Source organism: Pristiophorus japonicus, chromosome 1 (genome assembly GCF_044704955.1).
Source record: "Pristiophorus japonicus isolate sPriJap1 chromosome 1, sPriJap1.hap1, whole genome shotgun sequence".
Classification (NCBI taxonomy): domain Eukaryota; kingdom Metazoa; phylum Chordata; class Chondrichthyes; family Pristiophoridae; genus Pristiophorus; species Pristiophorus japonicus.
Genome location: NC_091977.1, coordinates 14,175,086 through 14,189,532, shown reverse-complemented (window position 1 = coordinate 14,189,532; position 14,447 = coordinate 14,175,086). Strand labels below are relative to the sequence as shown.

Here is a 14,447-nt window from a genome sequence, read left to right as displayed (position 1 = left end):
GGGATGGTTTTCTAGACCAATATGTCGAGGAACCAACTAGGGGGGAGGCCATCTTAGACTGGGTGTTGTGTAATGAGAGAGGATTAATTAGCAATCTCGTTGTGCGAGGCCCCTTGGGAAAGAGTGACCATAATATGGTGGAATTCTACATTAGGATGGAGAATGAAACAGTTAATTCAGAGACCATGGTCCAGAACTTAAAGAAGGGTAACTTTGAAGGTATGAGGCGTGAATTGGCTAGGATAGATTGGCGAGTGATACTTAAGGGATTGACTGTGGATGGGCAATGGCAGACATTTAGAGACCGCATGGATGAACTACAACAATTGTACATCCCTGTCTGGCGTAAAAATAAAAAAGGGAAGGTGGCTCAACTGTGGCTATCAAGGGAAATAAGGGATAGTATTAAAGCCAAGGAAGTGGCATACAAATTGGCCAGAAATAGCAGTGAACCCGGTGACTGGGAGAAATTTAGAACTCAGCAGAGGAGGACAAAGGATTTGATTAGGGCAGGGAAAATAGAGTATGAGAGGAAGCTTGCAGGGAACATTAAGACGGACTGCAAAAGTTTCTATAGATATGTAAAGAGAAAAATATTAGTAAAGACAAATGTAGGTCCTCTGCAGTCAGAATCAGGGGAAGTCATAACGGGGAACAAAGAAATGGCGGACCAATTGAACAAATACTTTGGTTCGGTATTCACTAAGGAGGACACAAACGACCTTCCGGATATAAAAGGGGTCAGAGGGTCTAGTAAGAAGGAGGAACTGAGGGAAATCCTTATTCGTCGGGAAATTGATGGGACTGAAGGCCGATAAATCCCCAGGGCCTGATGGTACTTAAGGAGGTGGCCTTGGAAATAGCGGATGCATTGACAGTCATTTTCCAACATTCCATAGACTGTGATCAGTTCCTATGGAGTGGAGGCTAGCCAATGTAACTCCACTTTTTAAAAAAAGGAGGGAGAGAAAACAGGGAATTATAGACCAGTCAGCCTGACATCGGTAGAGGGTAAAATGATAGAATCAATTATTAAGGATGTCATAGCAGTGCATTTGGAAAGAGGTGACATGATAGGTCCAAGTCAGCATGGATTTGTGAAAGGGAAATCATGCTTGACAAATCTTCTGGAATTTTTTGAGGATGTTTCCAGTAGAGTGGACAAGGGAGAACCAGTTGATGTGATGTATTTGGACTTTCAGAAGGCTTTCGACAAGGTCCCACACAAGAGATTAATGTGCAAAGTTAAAGCACATGGGATTGGGGGTAGTGTGCTGACATGGATTGAGAACTGGTTGGCAGACAGGAAGCAAAGAGTAGGAATAAATGGGTACTTTTCAGAATGGCAGGCAGTGACTAGTGGGGTACCGCAAGGTTCTGTGCTGGGGCCCCAGCGGTTTACATTGTACATTAATGATTTAGACGAAGGGATTAAATGTAGTATCTCCAAATTTGCGGATGACACTAAGTTGGGTGGCAGTGTGAGCTGCGAGGAGGATGCTATGAGGCTGCAGAGTGACTTGGATAGGTTAGGTGAGTGGGCAAATGCATGGCAGATGAAGTATAATGTGGACAAATGTGAGGTTATCCACTTTGGTGGTAAAAACAGAGAGACAGACTATTATCTGAATGGTGACAGATTATGAAAAGGGGAGGTGCAACGAGACCTGGGTGGCAAGGTACATCAGTTATTGAAGATTGGCATGCAGGTACAGCAGGCGGTTAAGAAAGAAAATGGCATGTTGGCCTTCATAGCAAGGAGATTTGAGTACAGGGGCAGGGAGGTGTTACTACAGTTGTACAGGGCCTTGGTGAGGCCACACCTGGAGTATTGTGTACAGTTCTGGTCTCCTAACTTGAGGAAGGACATTCTTGCTATTGAGGGAGAGCAGCGAAGGTTCACCAGACTGATTCCCGGAATGGCAGGACTGACATATCAATAAAGACTGGATCAACTGGGCATGTATTCACTGGAGTTCAGGAGAATGAGAGGGGATCTCATAGAAACATTTAAAATTCTGATGGGTTTAGACAGGTTAGATGCAGGAAGAATGTTCCCAATGTTGGGGAAATCCAGAACCAGGGGTCACAGTCTAAGGATAAGGGGTAAGCCATTTAGGACCGAGATGAGGAGAAACTTCTTCACCCAGAGAGTGGTGAACTTGTGGAATTCTCTACCACAGAAAATTGTTGAGGCCAATTCACTAAATATATTCAAAAAAGAGTTAGATGTAGTCCTTACTACTAGGGGGATCAAGTGGTATGGCGAGAAAGCATGAATGGGGTACTGAAGTTGCATGTTCAGCCATGAACTCATTGAATGGCGGTGCAGGCTCGAAGGGCCGAATGGCCTACTCCTGCACCTATTTCCTATGTTTCTATATTAGAAATGTAATTAATCACAATATTTTGTTCAGTCACAAAACAAAGAGCTGCGGGTAAGAGTCAGCATAGATTACGATGTCATCACAAGCCTTCAAACGCACATCGGGCCCCGTTTTGATTCTGCCAGCCAAAGCCGACATCCCAATGGAAATGAAATGGGCTGCACCAATACAAGCAGAATCAAACATGGAAAAGCAATGGGTCATTGGGTAATAATGTTTGAGCAGGGAGGTTATGCTTGAACTGTATAAAAGTTAGGCCACAGCTAGAGTACTGCGTGCAGTTCTGGTCACTGCTTTACAGGAAAGATGTGATTGCACTGTAAAGGGTACAGAGGAGATTTACGAGGATGTTGCTTGGACTGGAAAATATTAGCTATGAGGAAAGATTGGATAGGGCTGGGGTTGTTTTCTTTGGAACAGAGGAGGCTGAGGAGAGATCTTATTGAGGTGTATAAAATTATGAGGGGCCTAGATAAAGTGCATAGGAAGGACTTATTTTCCTTAGCAGAGAGATCAACAACCAGGGGGTATAGATTTAAAGTAATTGGTAGGTTTAGAGGGGATTTGAGGGAAAATTTCTTTACGCAGAGGGTTGTGGGGGTCTGGAACTCACTGACTGAAAGGATGGTAGAGGCAGAAACCCTTACCACATTTAAAAAGTACTTAGAATGCCGAAACCTACAGGGCTACGGACCTAGAGCTGGAAAGTGGGATTAGGTTGGCCGGCGATGGGCCAAAATGGCCTCCTTCTGTGCTGAAAATTTCTATGATTTTATGAATAAAAACACCAGTGACTCTGAACTGAAGCAAGTGACAGATACTAAATAAATAGAACTGCAGTGGTTGAACACAATGCAGTTTGGATTGCAATGTGTTTATTGAAGGGGCAGAGGGGAACGACCTGAAATGGGGGCAGAAAGAGAAGGCAAAGGCAGATTAATGAAGTACGTGAGGCTACACAGGTACGCTCCAATGTTCTGCAACACTGCCTAACCTTCGTTTAAAAATAGGGTCCAGGGTAACCAATTTAATGAATGGTGTGGGGTGGGGGGGGGGGGGGGGGGGAGAAAAGAGACAGTTATAAAGTACTGTTTGAGACTTGTGCAATCTAATCTCCAGCAGAGAGTGAGGGTTGTACAAACCGTTCGAGGCACACGCTGTCATTTAATGCCATTGCTGACTGACTGGCTTAACAGTTCTTCCATTAGCACCAGCCTTTCAGTATTTGTACTACCATCGGTTGGATACCCCACTCGATGGTTGGGCTTTAATTTCGACAGTAACTAAACAATAGGCCATTTAAGAAAACATTTAAGGCACAATGACAAGTTCAATTGAAATTAAAGATTCAAAATATATGCTCATCAGCTTTTTAAAAAAAAATTTTGAAAATAATTTGTTCATATTTAACATGGAAAGTTTTGAAGTAGATTTTAGCACAGGGAGCAGGTTAATGCGCAGCATTAGAACAATGTTGGGGGAAGAAATGCTGATAGGAACATCCCTCCCTCCACCCCCAAAACCCCTCGACAAACTAGCCCTCCAAAAACCGGTAGTCTTAAACGCGCCAGAGACCTACCTGAAGGGGTTTGGATATCGTTGCCAAAATGCAGAGGCAACTTGGTCCCATGAGCTCTTGAGAGTAGATAAGTCGAAGAAGTGCTTTACCATTGTTGCTTGCCTGAGCTCTTTCAGGCTGCAGATACAAAGAGGAGTTACAGAATCACCTGTGGAGTGAAACAACAAGTCAGACCTCCAGCCACCAACCTGGCTTTCTCTGCTTCGTTGGAAAGGATAAGACGACACAGCACCAGGATTCAGCCCCTCGAGCCATTCAATCAGATCGTATCTCAACTCCATCGAGCTGCCTTGGTTCTGTAACCCTTAATATTCTTGCCTCGCAGAAACCTATCAATCTCAGATTTGAAATTCTCAATTGACCCACCCAACATCCAGATTTTTGGGGAAGATAGTTCCAGATTTCGACTACCCTTGGGATAACATAGAAACATAGAAAATAGGTACAGGAGTAAGCCATTCAACCCTTTGAGACTGCACCACCATTCAATACGATCATGGCTGATCATTCACCTCAGTACCCCTTTCCTGCTTTCTCTCCATACCCCTTGATCCCTTTAGCCGTAAGGGCCATATCTAACTCCCTCTTGAATATATCTAATGAACTGGCCTCAACAACACTCTGCGGTAGAGAATTCCACAAGTTAACCACTCTCTGAGTGAAGAAGTTTCTCCTCATCTCAGATAGTGCAGGAAAGTGGAGCTGAGGTAGAAGATCAACCAGCGGACGTGCCTTTGAGGGCCTAATATCTCTTGAATTTCCTCACTAAACTTTACTGCCTTTACCTCTCCTCCTGTAAGACATTCTTTAAAACCTACCTCTTTTACCAAGCACCTATCCCAATATCATCATCTTTGGTCCGGTGTCAATTTTGGTCTGATAACGCTCCTGTGAAGCGCCTTGGAGCATTTTACTATGCTAAAGGCGCCCTATTGTTGTTGTTGCCCTACAAGTTGTTGTTGTTTGGGACTTATCCACCAATAGGGTGCCAGTGCCAAGAATAGGTCTTTTCCAAACTCCCAGGTTCACAAAACAAGGTGAACCAGCGAATAAGAAATGTAAGTGCAAATAGAACGGACTTTCCTGGACTTTGAGCACTTTCAGCATGTGACTGGCGGACCGTACTTTGGGCACCCTGCTCGACGGCAACTTACGGGCAAGAAAGCAGCCAAGCAACCTCGCAGTCCGGCCGCTGAAACACGTCGAGGAGGTCACTTCAATCAGTGGATGAAGGTGACCTAAAGAACAACATTCACTTTGATTTTCAGATGGTAATGAATAAAGTTCCACAAGTCAGTTGTTTCCTATCGAGGCTCACGGAACTAATCACAAATTAGCCAGTTGGTTTGAAAAGTCGTGTGGCAATAGAAGAGCGATGGTGATAAATGGAACAAGATCGGTGGTGTGGTGGGGAGAAAGGATGGAGGCGATCCACAGGAGTTTGCACCATTCATGAACAATTTGGAGGGGAGTACTTTTTGCATTTCACAATAAACTTTGCTGATAACAAATCCTCACGAAGGATCTCCATAATATTTTGTGAGCTTTGTTGATAAAAGCATCATTTGTCTGTCAAGCTTCAGTGAATGATCTATAATTGCACAAAAATCATATAAAACTATGTGACCACGTGTCAAATCTAATGGAGAAAAATCGGAAATGTGGATCAGTTAATGAGATGGGCTGGGGTTGCCAGATAGATTTTTTTATATAGACGTCTGTAAACTTAAGGTAATGGGACAGGAAATAGCAAATATGTACATCGTAAAGTAGCAAAAGTTGAAACAGAAAAGGATGTGCGCGCAACCATTTGAGTACTCAAGACAACACACCCAGTTATCAACAAAGCTAATGGAATATTATACAGCATCATCATAGGCAGTCGCTCGAAATCGAGGAAGACTTGTTTCCACTCAAAGTGAGTTCTCAGGTGACTGTACAGCCCAATACGGGAATTACAGTCTCTGTCACAATTGGGCCAGACAGTGGTTGAAGGAAAGGGTGGGTGGGGAATCTGGTTTGCCGCACGCTCCTTCCGCTGCCTGTGCTTGCTTTCTGCATGCTCTTACACATATATACACAGGTGACTGAGCGAGGCTTTCAAATATTCTTCCATTCTCACATCTCCACCACCCAGTCCCGTATGTTGTCCTGCACGGGCAGTGCACCTCCTCTCCCTTCTCGGTACAGGGCCCATTGGGAGACTTCCACCTTCACCGCCTGGGTGTTGAGCATCGTCTGGGTGGAGTGCAGAGAGCCGGGTCACTCCCTTGGCCCTTACGGAACCCGACGCAATTCCCTTCCGGCGACTTAAATGGAAGGGGATTGACCGAAGTTCCGTTATCAGCCAGGGAGGTGCAGACGAACATCTACCTTGCTGTGCTGATGGGACAGGGGAGGCAATGCACAATTGGATAGTGAGGATGGTAGAATACCCTGAGCGCCTTGCTCGCTCAGCATTGGTGATCAGGAGAGGCGGCAACTGGGTAGACTGGACACAGCATTGGGCTTGATGAATCAAAGTGCTTCTTCTGGCTTCATGTACGAGTGTGCCTTTGAGTAACTCACCCCAATCTCCCCTCAGTTGGGGGAATTGTTGAGTCACCTGCTCTCTATACATCATGACCAAAATCATGAACCTTGCCTTACAGTACTGCCACCACACATCACAGCATTTTTGTACAATGAAATGGTTATTGGTTACTTCTGGGAGTGAGCTGAAATATGTGGTTAAGTCAAGTCATGTGCCTCACAACTAAAAGACACGCAATGGGTGCAAACATCGATTTAAAGTAGACCAAGTGCCCTCTGTCCCTCCACAACCACTACATTCCATAATACGGGACAGGGTGATTCTCAAAAACAGCTTGCACTGTACCGAAACAGTATGCCCTAAACCTGTGTAAGTGGTGCTAAGTGCCAGCTAATATGCCCAAGTCAAACTTTAGATACGTTTGTCCAATGAGTTAAATCAGCTCTTGCAACGAATGAAAGAGCTATTAGAAGAGCTTCAGAACCAGTTCATAATAGAGCTTGTGGTAAGACCTGTTGCATTCCTTTCCGCCAGCCAGCGCTTAATAGTGTCAGGGAAGAGTCAATGTGCAACCAACCCAAACCACAACTGTGTCGCTTACAGTGAAGTCTCGGTTTCATTTATTTAAAAACAAATTACATTGGAACGTTCAATTAGCGTCTGCCTGATTATCCACCAGAATTATCATGAGATAAAGCCTTGCCCGAGATATTGAAAACATATTAATTGCTATTTCAGCTGTGTCTCAGAGGGTAGCACTCTGTCCTTTGAGTCAGAAGGTTGCGGGTTCAAGTTCCACTCCAGAGACTTGAGCACAAAGGTCCTGGCTGACACTCCAGTGCAGTGCCGAGGGAGTGCTGCACTGTCAGAGGTGCCGTCTTTCAGATGAGACGTTAAACCGGGATCCCCTCTGCCCTCTCTGGTAGACGTAAACGATCCCATGGCACTATTTTGAAGAGCTGCAGTGGATTTCTTTCTGGTGTGCTAGCCAACATCTAAAGATAAAAACCATATAACGTGGTTATTTATCTGTGTTTGTGGGACTTTGCTGTGCTCAAATTGGCGCGGAGTTTCCTATATTACAACAGCGACCACACTTCAACAGTACTTCGTTGGTTGTAAAGTGCTTTGGGGGTCCTCAACTCATGAAAGGCGATGTATAATTGCAAGTTTTCTGCCTTATTTCATCTTTTCATGGTGAATAAGACATCATAATGGCTCTATATACAGAGAGTCTGCATTGATTGTGGCGTACTACATTTGGGCGTGAAACGCGGACCCTGGCAAAGACTTGAGACATCTGAAATGTGAACTTATCGCTGGTTGTTTCACAGGAGTTCACAATAATTTTGATTGGGCAAAATAGAAATATCAGCAGCCCAAAGACCAGATACTGCGAACATATTCGAGAATCACAGCGACAGGACGGCGTATGAATTGCTCGTGAGAAAAATGGAAGAAAAGGGAGCGAAGGGAAGATGGAGATGCAGGTGTCTCGACATCAAGGAACGGTGTGAAATCAAGGTGGTCGATGAGTGCACAACTGGTCCAGGAACAAGCAATGGTCACCGTTAATATTTTTGTGTGTGGATTGCCAGGGTTCAAATTCTGTCGGGGCACTGTAAATTACATAAGAACGTAAGAAAGAGGAGCAGGAGTAGGCCATACGGCCCCTCGAGCCTGCTCCGCCATTCAATAAGATCATGGCTGATCCGATCATGGACTCGGGTCCACTTCCCTGCTCGCTCCCCATATCGGTTAAGAAACTGCCTATCTCTGTCTTAAATTTATTCAATGACCCGGCTTCCACAACTCTCTGAGGCAGAGAATTCCATAGATTTACAACCCTCAGAGAAGAAATTCCCCCTCATCTAAGTTTTAAATGGGCGGCCCCTTATTTTAATTGAAAGACTATTTCTCATAAGTGCAACAGGTTTGATCAAATATTCCCACAATCCTAATAATTATAGAATGTTACAGCACAGATGAAGGCCAGTCGGCCCACTATGTTTGTGCCGACTCTTTGAAAGAACCATATCCTCAGTCCCATTCCTCGTACCACTATTTCTGCTCAGACATGCCCCGTCCCAACAGTGATCATTCAAAAAAAAATCTCAACTTCAGCCGTGGCTCAGTGGGCAGCACTCTTGCCTCAGTCAGATGGTTGTGGCTTCAAGCCCCACTCCAGAGACTTTGAGCACAAAAATCTAGGCCGACGCTCCCAGTACAGTGCTGAGGGATGCTGCACTGTCGGAGGTGTAGTCTTTCGGCTGAGACATTGTCCCTTTCAGGTGAACGTAAAAGATCCCATGGCACTATTTCGAAGAAGAGCAGGGGAGTTCTCCCCAGTGCCCTGGCTAATATTTATCGCTCAACCATCACTAAAACAAATGACCTGGTCGTCATTATTCACATTGTTGTTTGTGGACTGCCGTGTTTCTTACATTACAACAGTAACTACGCTCCAAAAGTTCTTCATTGGCTGTGAAGCGCTTTGAGTCGTCCAGAGGCCATGAAAGGCGTTATATAAATGCAAGTTCTTTCTTTTTTTCTCTCCCTTGGTTCTTTTGATGATCGTCCAGTTACTGGCTCACCAACCAATGGAAGTAACTTTTCCCCGACTTACTTTTGCCAAATACTTCGTAATTTTGACCACCTGGATTAGATATTCTCACCTTATTTGTTCTGATGAATCTGTGGTGAAAATCACTTTCAAGAGATAGTCAGTGTACTGGGGCCATTTTGTATTATTTCACCAGTCAGTACAATTGCCAAGCCACTTGCCTGCTTACTCAACAGGAGATCCGCATGGCTTGCATAACAAATGTTAGGGCTATATATTTCTTTCTGCCCGCTTTTAGGGCTAATGGCAATGGAAAGAACGTTTGCAGAATGCTAATGCCCGCGAGACTTTTTGCTGCGTACGTGTTGACCCTTCTGTTTTGAACTGGCCTCGGGGCAGCTGGCTAGAATTAGGCAAAAGGAGTTTAGTGACACAGGCCACAGAATGAAGCGCACTGTGGATGCAGAAGGGATATTTTCACTCATAGGAGAAACTAAAACTAGGGGACATAAGTCTCAGAATAAGTGGCCGCCCATTTAAAACTGAGATGAGGAGGAATTTCTTTTCTCAGAGGGTTGTAAATCTGTGGAATTCTCTGCCCCCGAGAGCTGTGGAGACTGGGTCACTGAATATATTTAAGGCAGAGATGGACAGGTTTTTGAGCGATAAAGGGTTATAGGGAGTGGGCAGGGAAGTGGAGCCGAGTCCATGATCAGATCAGCCATGATCTTTATTGAATGGCGGAGCAGGCTCGAGGGATCGTATGGCCTACTCCTGCTCCTATTTCTTATGTTCATGTTTCACCAACATTGTGAGCATCTGGCCCGAAGAGGGAGAGGGGGCGAGGGGGACCACGGGGCAGGGGTGAGGGCGAGAGGGGGGCGCGGGAGAGAGGGGGAGGGGGAGGGCGGACGGGGGCGAGCCCGCGCTGCGAGGGGGGGGGGGCCAGGCCGAGAGGGTGCGAGGCGAGGGGGGGGGGCGAGAGGGCGCGCGGCGAGGAGGGGCCGAGAGGGCGCGCGGCGAGGAGGGGCCGAGAGGGCGCGTGGCAAGGGGGGGTGGGTCCGAGAGGGTGCGCAGCGAGGGGGGGGGGTCCGAGAGGGTGCGAGGCGAGGGGTGGGGCCAGGCCGAGAGGGCGCGCGGCGAGGGGTGGGGCCAGGCCGAGAGGGCGCGCGGCCGAGAGGGCGCGAGGCGAGGGGTGGGGCCAGGCCGAGAGGGCACGCGGCGAGGGCGGGGGGGGGCCAAGAGGGCGCGCGGCGAGTGGCCCGGAGGGGGTGGGGGTGGGGTGGGGAGGGGGGGTGCTGGGAGGACATGCGGCAAAGGAGGGGGATTCAAACCAGAATCTCCCTGGGATAAAAGCGGAGACTTGGAAGGGTGTGGTGGGGCGTGGCGGGAAAGAGAGAAAAATAAGCTCCAATGAAAGGTCACACATACGCAGCACCAATTCCTGTTGTTGTCTTGCAATGTCAGCAGTGAAACATTTATTTTTTGGGAAGTTAAAGTAACCGTCGCCTAGCACCATGAACACAGACTCAGCTGTAGCATTGAGAGAGGGGGGTGGGCACCGATGACCACTTTTTATTGGCAAGGTGGAAAAGATACAAATAGCCCAACTGGACACTAAATAATAGGCGAGCCAGACAGGCTGAATCCCTCTTTCTCATTGCTATTTATAAATATTTAAAATAACATTCAGCTCAACTGCGTCCCCACCCATACTTCCAGATCGTGTTCAGGCAAGGAAACGTTTACATATGTAGACCAGACCAGCCCCTCCCTAAAACTCGTGCAATGAGCAGATTCAGGATTATATCTGGAGCCGTTCTGCTCTGAGCTCATAACAAGGGAGGCCCCCACCCCCAGCTAATACTGCTTTTTAATCATTGTAGTGGTAAATTTCCAAATGTTTTAAATTATTGGTTGAGTGCCAGGGGACTGAGTGGTTTAACACGGTGGGCGTTCTATTCATACAAACATACAACTTGTATTTATATAGCGCCCTTTAACTAGTAAAAGATCCCAAGGCGCTTCAGGAGTGTTATAAAACAAAATTCAACACTAAATGCACATAAGAAGAAATTAGGGCTGGTGACCAAAAGCTTGGTTTCAAGGAACATTTTAAAGAAGGATAGAGAGGTTTAGGGAGGGAATTCCAGAGATTAGGACCGAGGCAGCTGACGGCCACCGATGGTGGAACGATTATAATCAAGGATGCTCAAGAGGGCAGAATTACAGGACGCAGGTATCTCCGGGTGGGGTGAGGGGGGGGGGGGGAGAAGGTTGTGGGGCTGGAGGAGATTACAGAGATAGGGAGGGGCAAGGCCATGGTGGGGGGGGGGGGGATTTGAAAACAAGGATGGGAATTTTAAAATCGAGGAGTTGCTTAACCGGGAGCCAATGTAGATCAGCGAACACAGGGGTGATGGGTGAGCGGGACTTGGTGCGAGTTAGGACACGGGCTGCCGAGTTTTGGAAGACCTCAAGTTTATTTCGGGTAGAAAGTGGGAGGCCAACCAGGATTACAAACAGCGGAAGGAGCGCACAGCAACCCAAGCACCCTACCCACCCATCTCTCCAACCACCGTCTGCCCGACCTGTGACAGAGACTTAGGTCCTGCATTGGACTCATCAGTTACCCGAGAACTCATTAGTGCGGAAGCAAGTCATACACGAACCCAAAAGACTGCCCGAGAGAGAGAAGGGGAATAGTCAAGTCTAGAGGTAATAAAGGAGCATCTGAACGGAGGAGAGCGCGGTTAAGGGAGGGAATGGCAGACAGGTCAGGGCCCACTGGTCGATCCAGCCTGTCCCACACAATTATCTGATGCATCACGATATATCTATCAGGCAATCGAAACTAGTCCAGACCACTCTGGCCCTGATTAATGTCGCTTCAGCACGCAAAGGCACACAGTGCACTTGCGTTGGACACGGTAGAAATTTCACTCAGACCGGGCGCAGGGAAGGGGGCTGTGGAAAGTGGGGGAACAGAAATCACAACAGATGGACGTGGGGTGCTGTTGTGCTGCTGTGAAGTGGCAGTTAAGGCACAGGTCTACATTTCCCACTCTCCGGTGTACCCTCTCTCACACCCCACAATTCACCTCAGCAGGCAAGAAACCCATCGGCTAGGAGCGGAAAACCAGGTCACATTGTTTTGGTAGAGTCAAAAGCAAGAACTTGCATTTCTATAGCGCCTTTCACAAACTCAACACGTCCCAAAGTGCTTTACAACCAATGAAGTACTTTTCGAAGTGTAGTCACTGCTGTAATGTAGGAAAGGCTGCAGCCAATTTGTACACAGCAAGCTCCCACAAACAGCAATACAATAATCACCAGCGGCCACCACACGTAAAAAAAAAATCCACGCACAAGGCATCTTCCACCCTTCAATATGTAGTTCGGGACCTAGAATATCAGGTCCCTCATTGTAACACCTGTGAATTCATCCCCTTTTTTGGTGTGGAAGCAAGTCATTCTCGATACGAGGGACCGCCTAAGAATAATAATTACCAGACCATCTATTTTTTTTTAATGATGTCGGTTGAGGGATAAATATTGTCCCAGGACACCGGGGATAACTCCCCTGCTCTTTTTCGAAATAGTGCCATGGGATCTTTCACGTCCACCCGAGCGCGCAGACGGGACCTCGGTTTAACGTCTCATCCGAAAAACGGCACCTCCGACAGTGCAGCACTCCCCCAGCACTGTACTGGAGTGTCAGCCTGGATTCGGTGCTCATGTTGACAGACCATTACTGTTTCAAATCTGTACACCATCCCACCTAGGAGTATCGGTCCCTGGCACTGGGCATCAAATATGGACAATCTTCACCTGTTGCAAAATGTTTGAAATGACACTGCATCAAAAAAAAGTTTGATCCCTACTCTATCTCCACTGTTTGTTTAGCAAACACAGGTTTCAGTGCTGCGATTGGGTGGGCTAGTTTTGGCCACAAGCCATTTCCGTTCCCTGGTCACAGTGACTAATGTATCGCAGTACAAGTCGGCTGAAGCTCAGGAAGTGACTCGACATAACAACTGACAGATTGACGTCACTTGCTGCAGGAACTGCATCAATATCGCACTTCCAAATCGTTTCTGGGCAAGCCTTTAACCTAACCGCTTTGTGCATAGAATGTGAGTGTCACCACTCTTTCACCACTTTGTACCCTGTGGTCGGGGCTATTGTTCAAGATGCTTATTTGGCAAATTACCCACCAAATTTTATGTTCTTTTGCGACAATGAATTTGATCGATGGTCGACGCCACTTAAAGCAATCCTGCAAAGCGGGTACCTTTCATGCTATTGAGCAGTAACATTCTTGCAAGACCAGGGCAGGTGGAGTGCAGGGTGTTTGGATGTTATTTGAAGTTGTTTTCAGTGCTGTGCCTGTCCACAGCCATGGCATCGATCAAACAATGATGGTCTGTCGTTATTTCCAGAGTTGGGAAATCAGGTCAATGCATCATGCATCCCCATGCAATGCTGGGAAGAAAAAAAGGCCCATTGCTAACTCCATAGATTCCAGGGAGGATCATTGGCCTTGGAGGGAGCGCAGCCTAGGTTTACCAGAATGACACCCGGACTTCAGGGGTTAAATTACAAGGTTACACAATTTAGGGTTGTATTGCCTAGAATTTAGACGGTCAAGGTGTGATTTGATCAAAGTTTGAGATATAAGGAACAGATAGGGAGAAACTATTTCTGCTGGTTGGGGATTTTCTAGGCGTAGGGGGCAGAGTCTAAAACTTAGAGCCAGACCTTTCAGGAGTGAAATTAGGAAATACTTCTACACACAAAGGGTGGTAGAAGTTTGGAATTCTCTTCCACAAATGGCAATTGATGCTCGATCAATTGTTCATTTTAAATCAGAGATTGATAGCTTTTTGTTAACCAAAAGTATTAAGGGATATGGGGCAAAGGCGGGTATATGGAGTTAGATCGCAGATCAGCAGTGATCTCACTGAATGGCAGAACAGACTCGAGGGGCTGAATGGCCTTCTCCTGTTCCTACGAGTAGACACAAGAGTTCCAACTTGTGGGGAAGAGCAAAACTAGAGGACATCAATATAAGATATTCACCAAGAAATCAAATGGGGAATTCAGAAAAAACTTCTGTACACAGTGGTAAGAATGTGGAATTCGCTGCCACATGGAGTGGTTGAGGCAAATAGTATAGATGCATTTAAGGGGAAACTGGACAAGCATATGAGGGAGAAGGGAATGAGGGAGAAGGGAATAGAGGGTGATGCTCATAGAGTTAGATGAGGAAGGATGGGAGGAGGTTCGAGTGGAGCATAAACTGGTTGGGCCGAATGGCCTGTTCTTGTGCCGTATATCCTATGTAAATCTATGTCTGTCTGAGTGTGTATATGTATGCGTGTA

General features: G+C 46.6%; 1 protein-coding gene across 2 annotated transcripts in view; it reads right to left on the bottom strand.

Moving 5' to 3' along the window:
* Positions 1–14,447, bottom strand: part of LOC139262453 (PRELI domain-containing protein 1, mitochondrial-like) — a 59,116-nt gene that overhangs the window by 34,846 nt on the left and 9,823 nt on the right. For both annotated transcript variants that reach the window (XM_070877648.1, XM_070877642.1), the window contains exon 2: positions 3,967–4,114. In XM_070877648.1, the coding sequence (XP_070733749.1) occupies positions 3,967–4,058 (92 nt within the window). In that variant the 5' untranslated portion in view covers positions 4,059–4,114. The remainder of the gene's footprint in view (positions 1–3,966; positions 4,115–14,447) is intronic.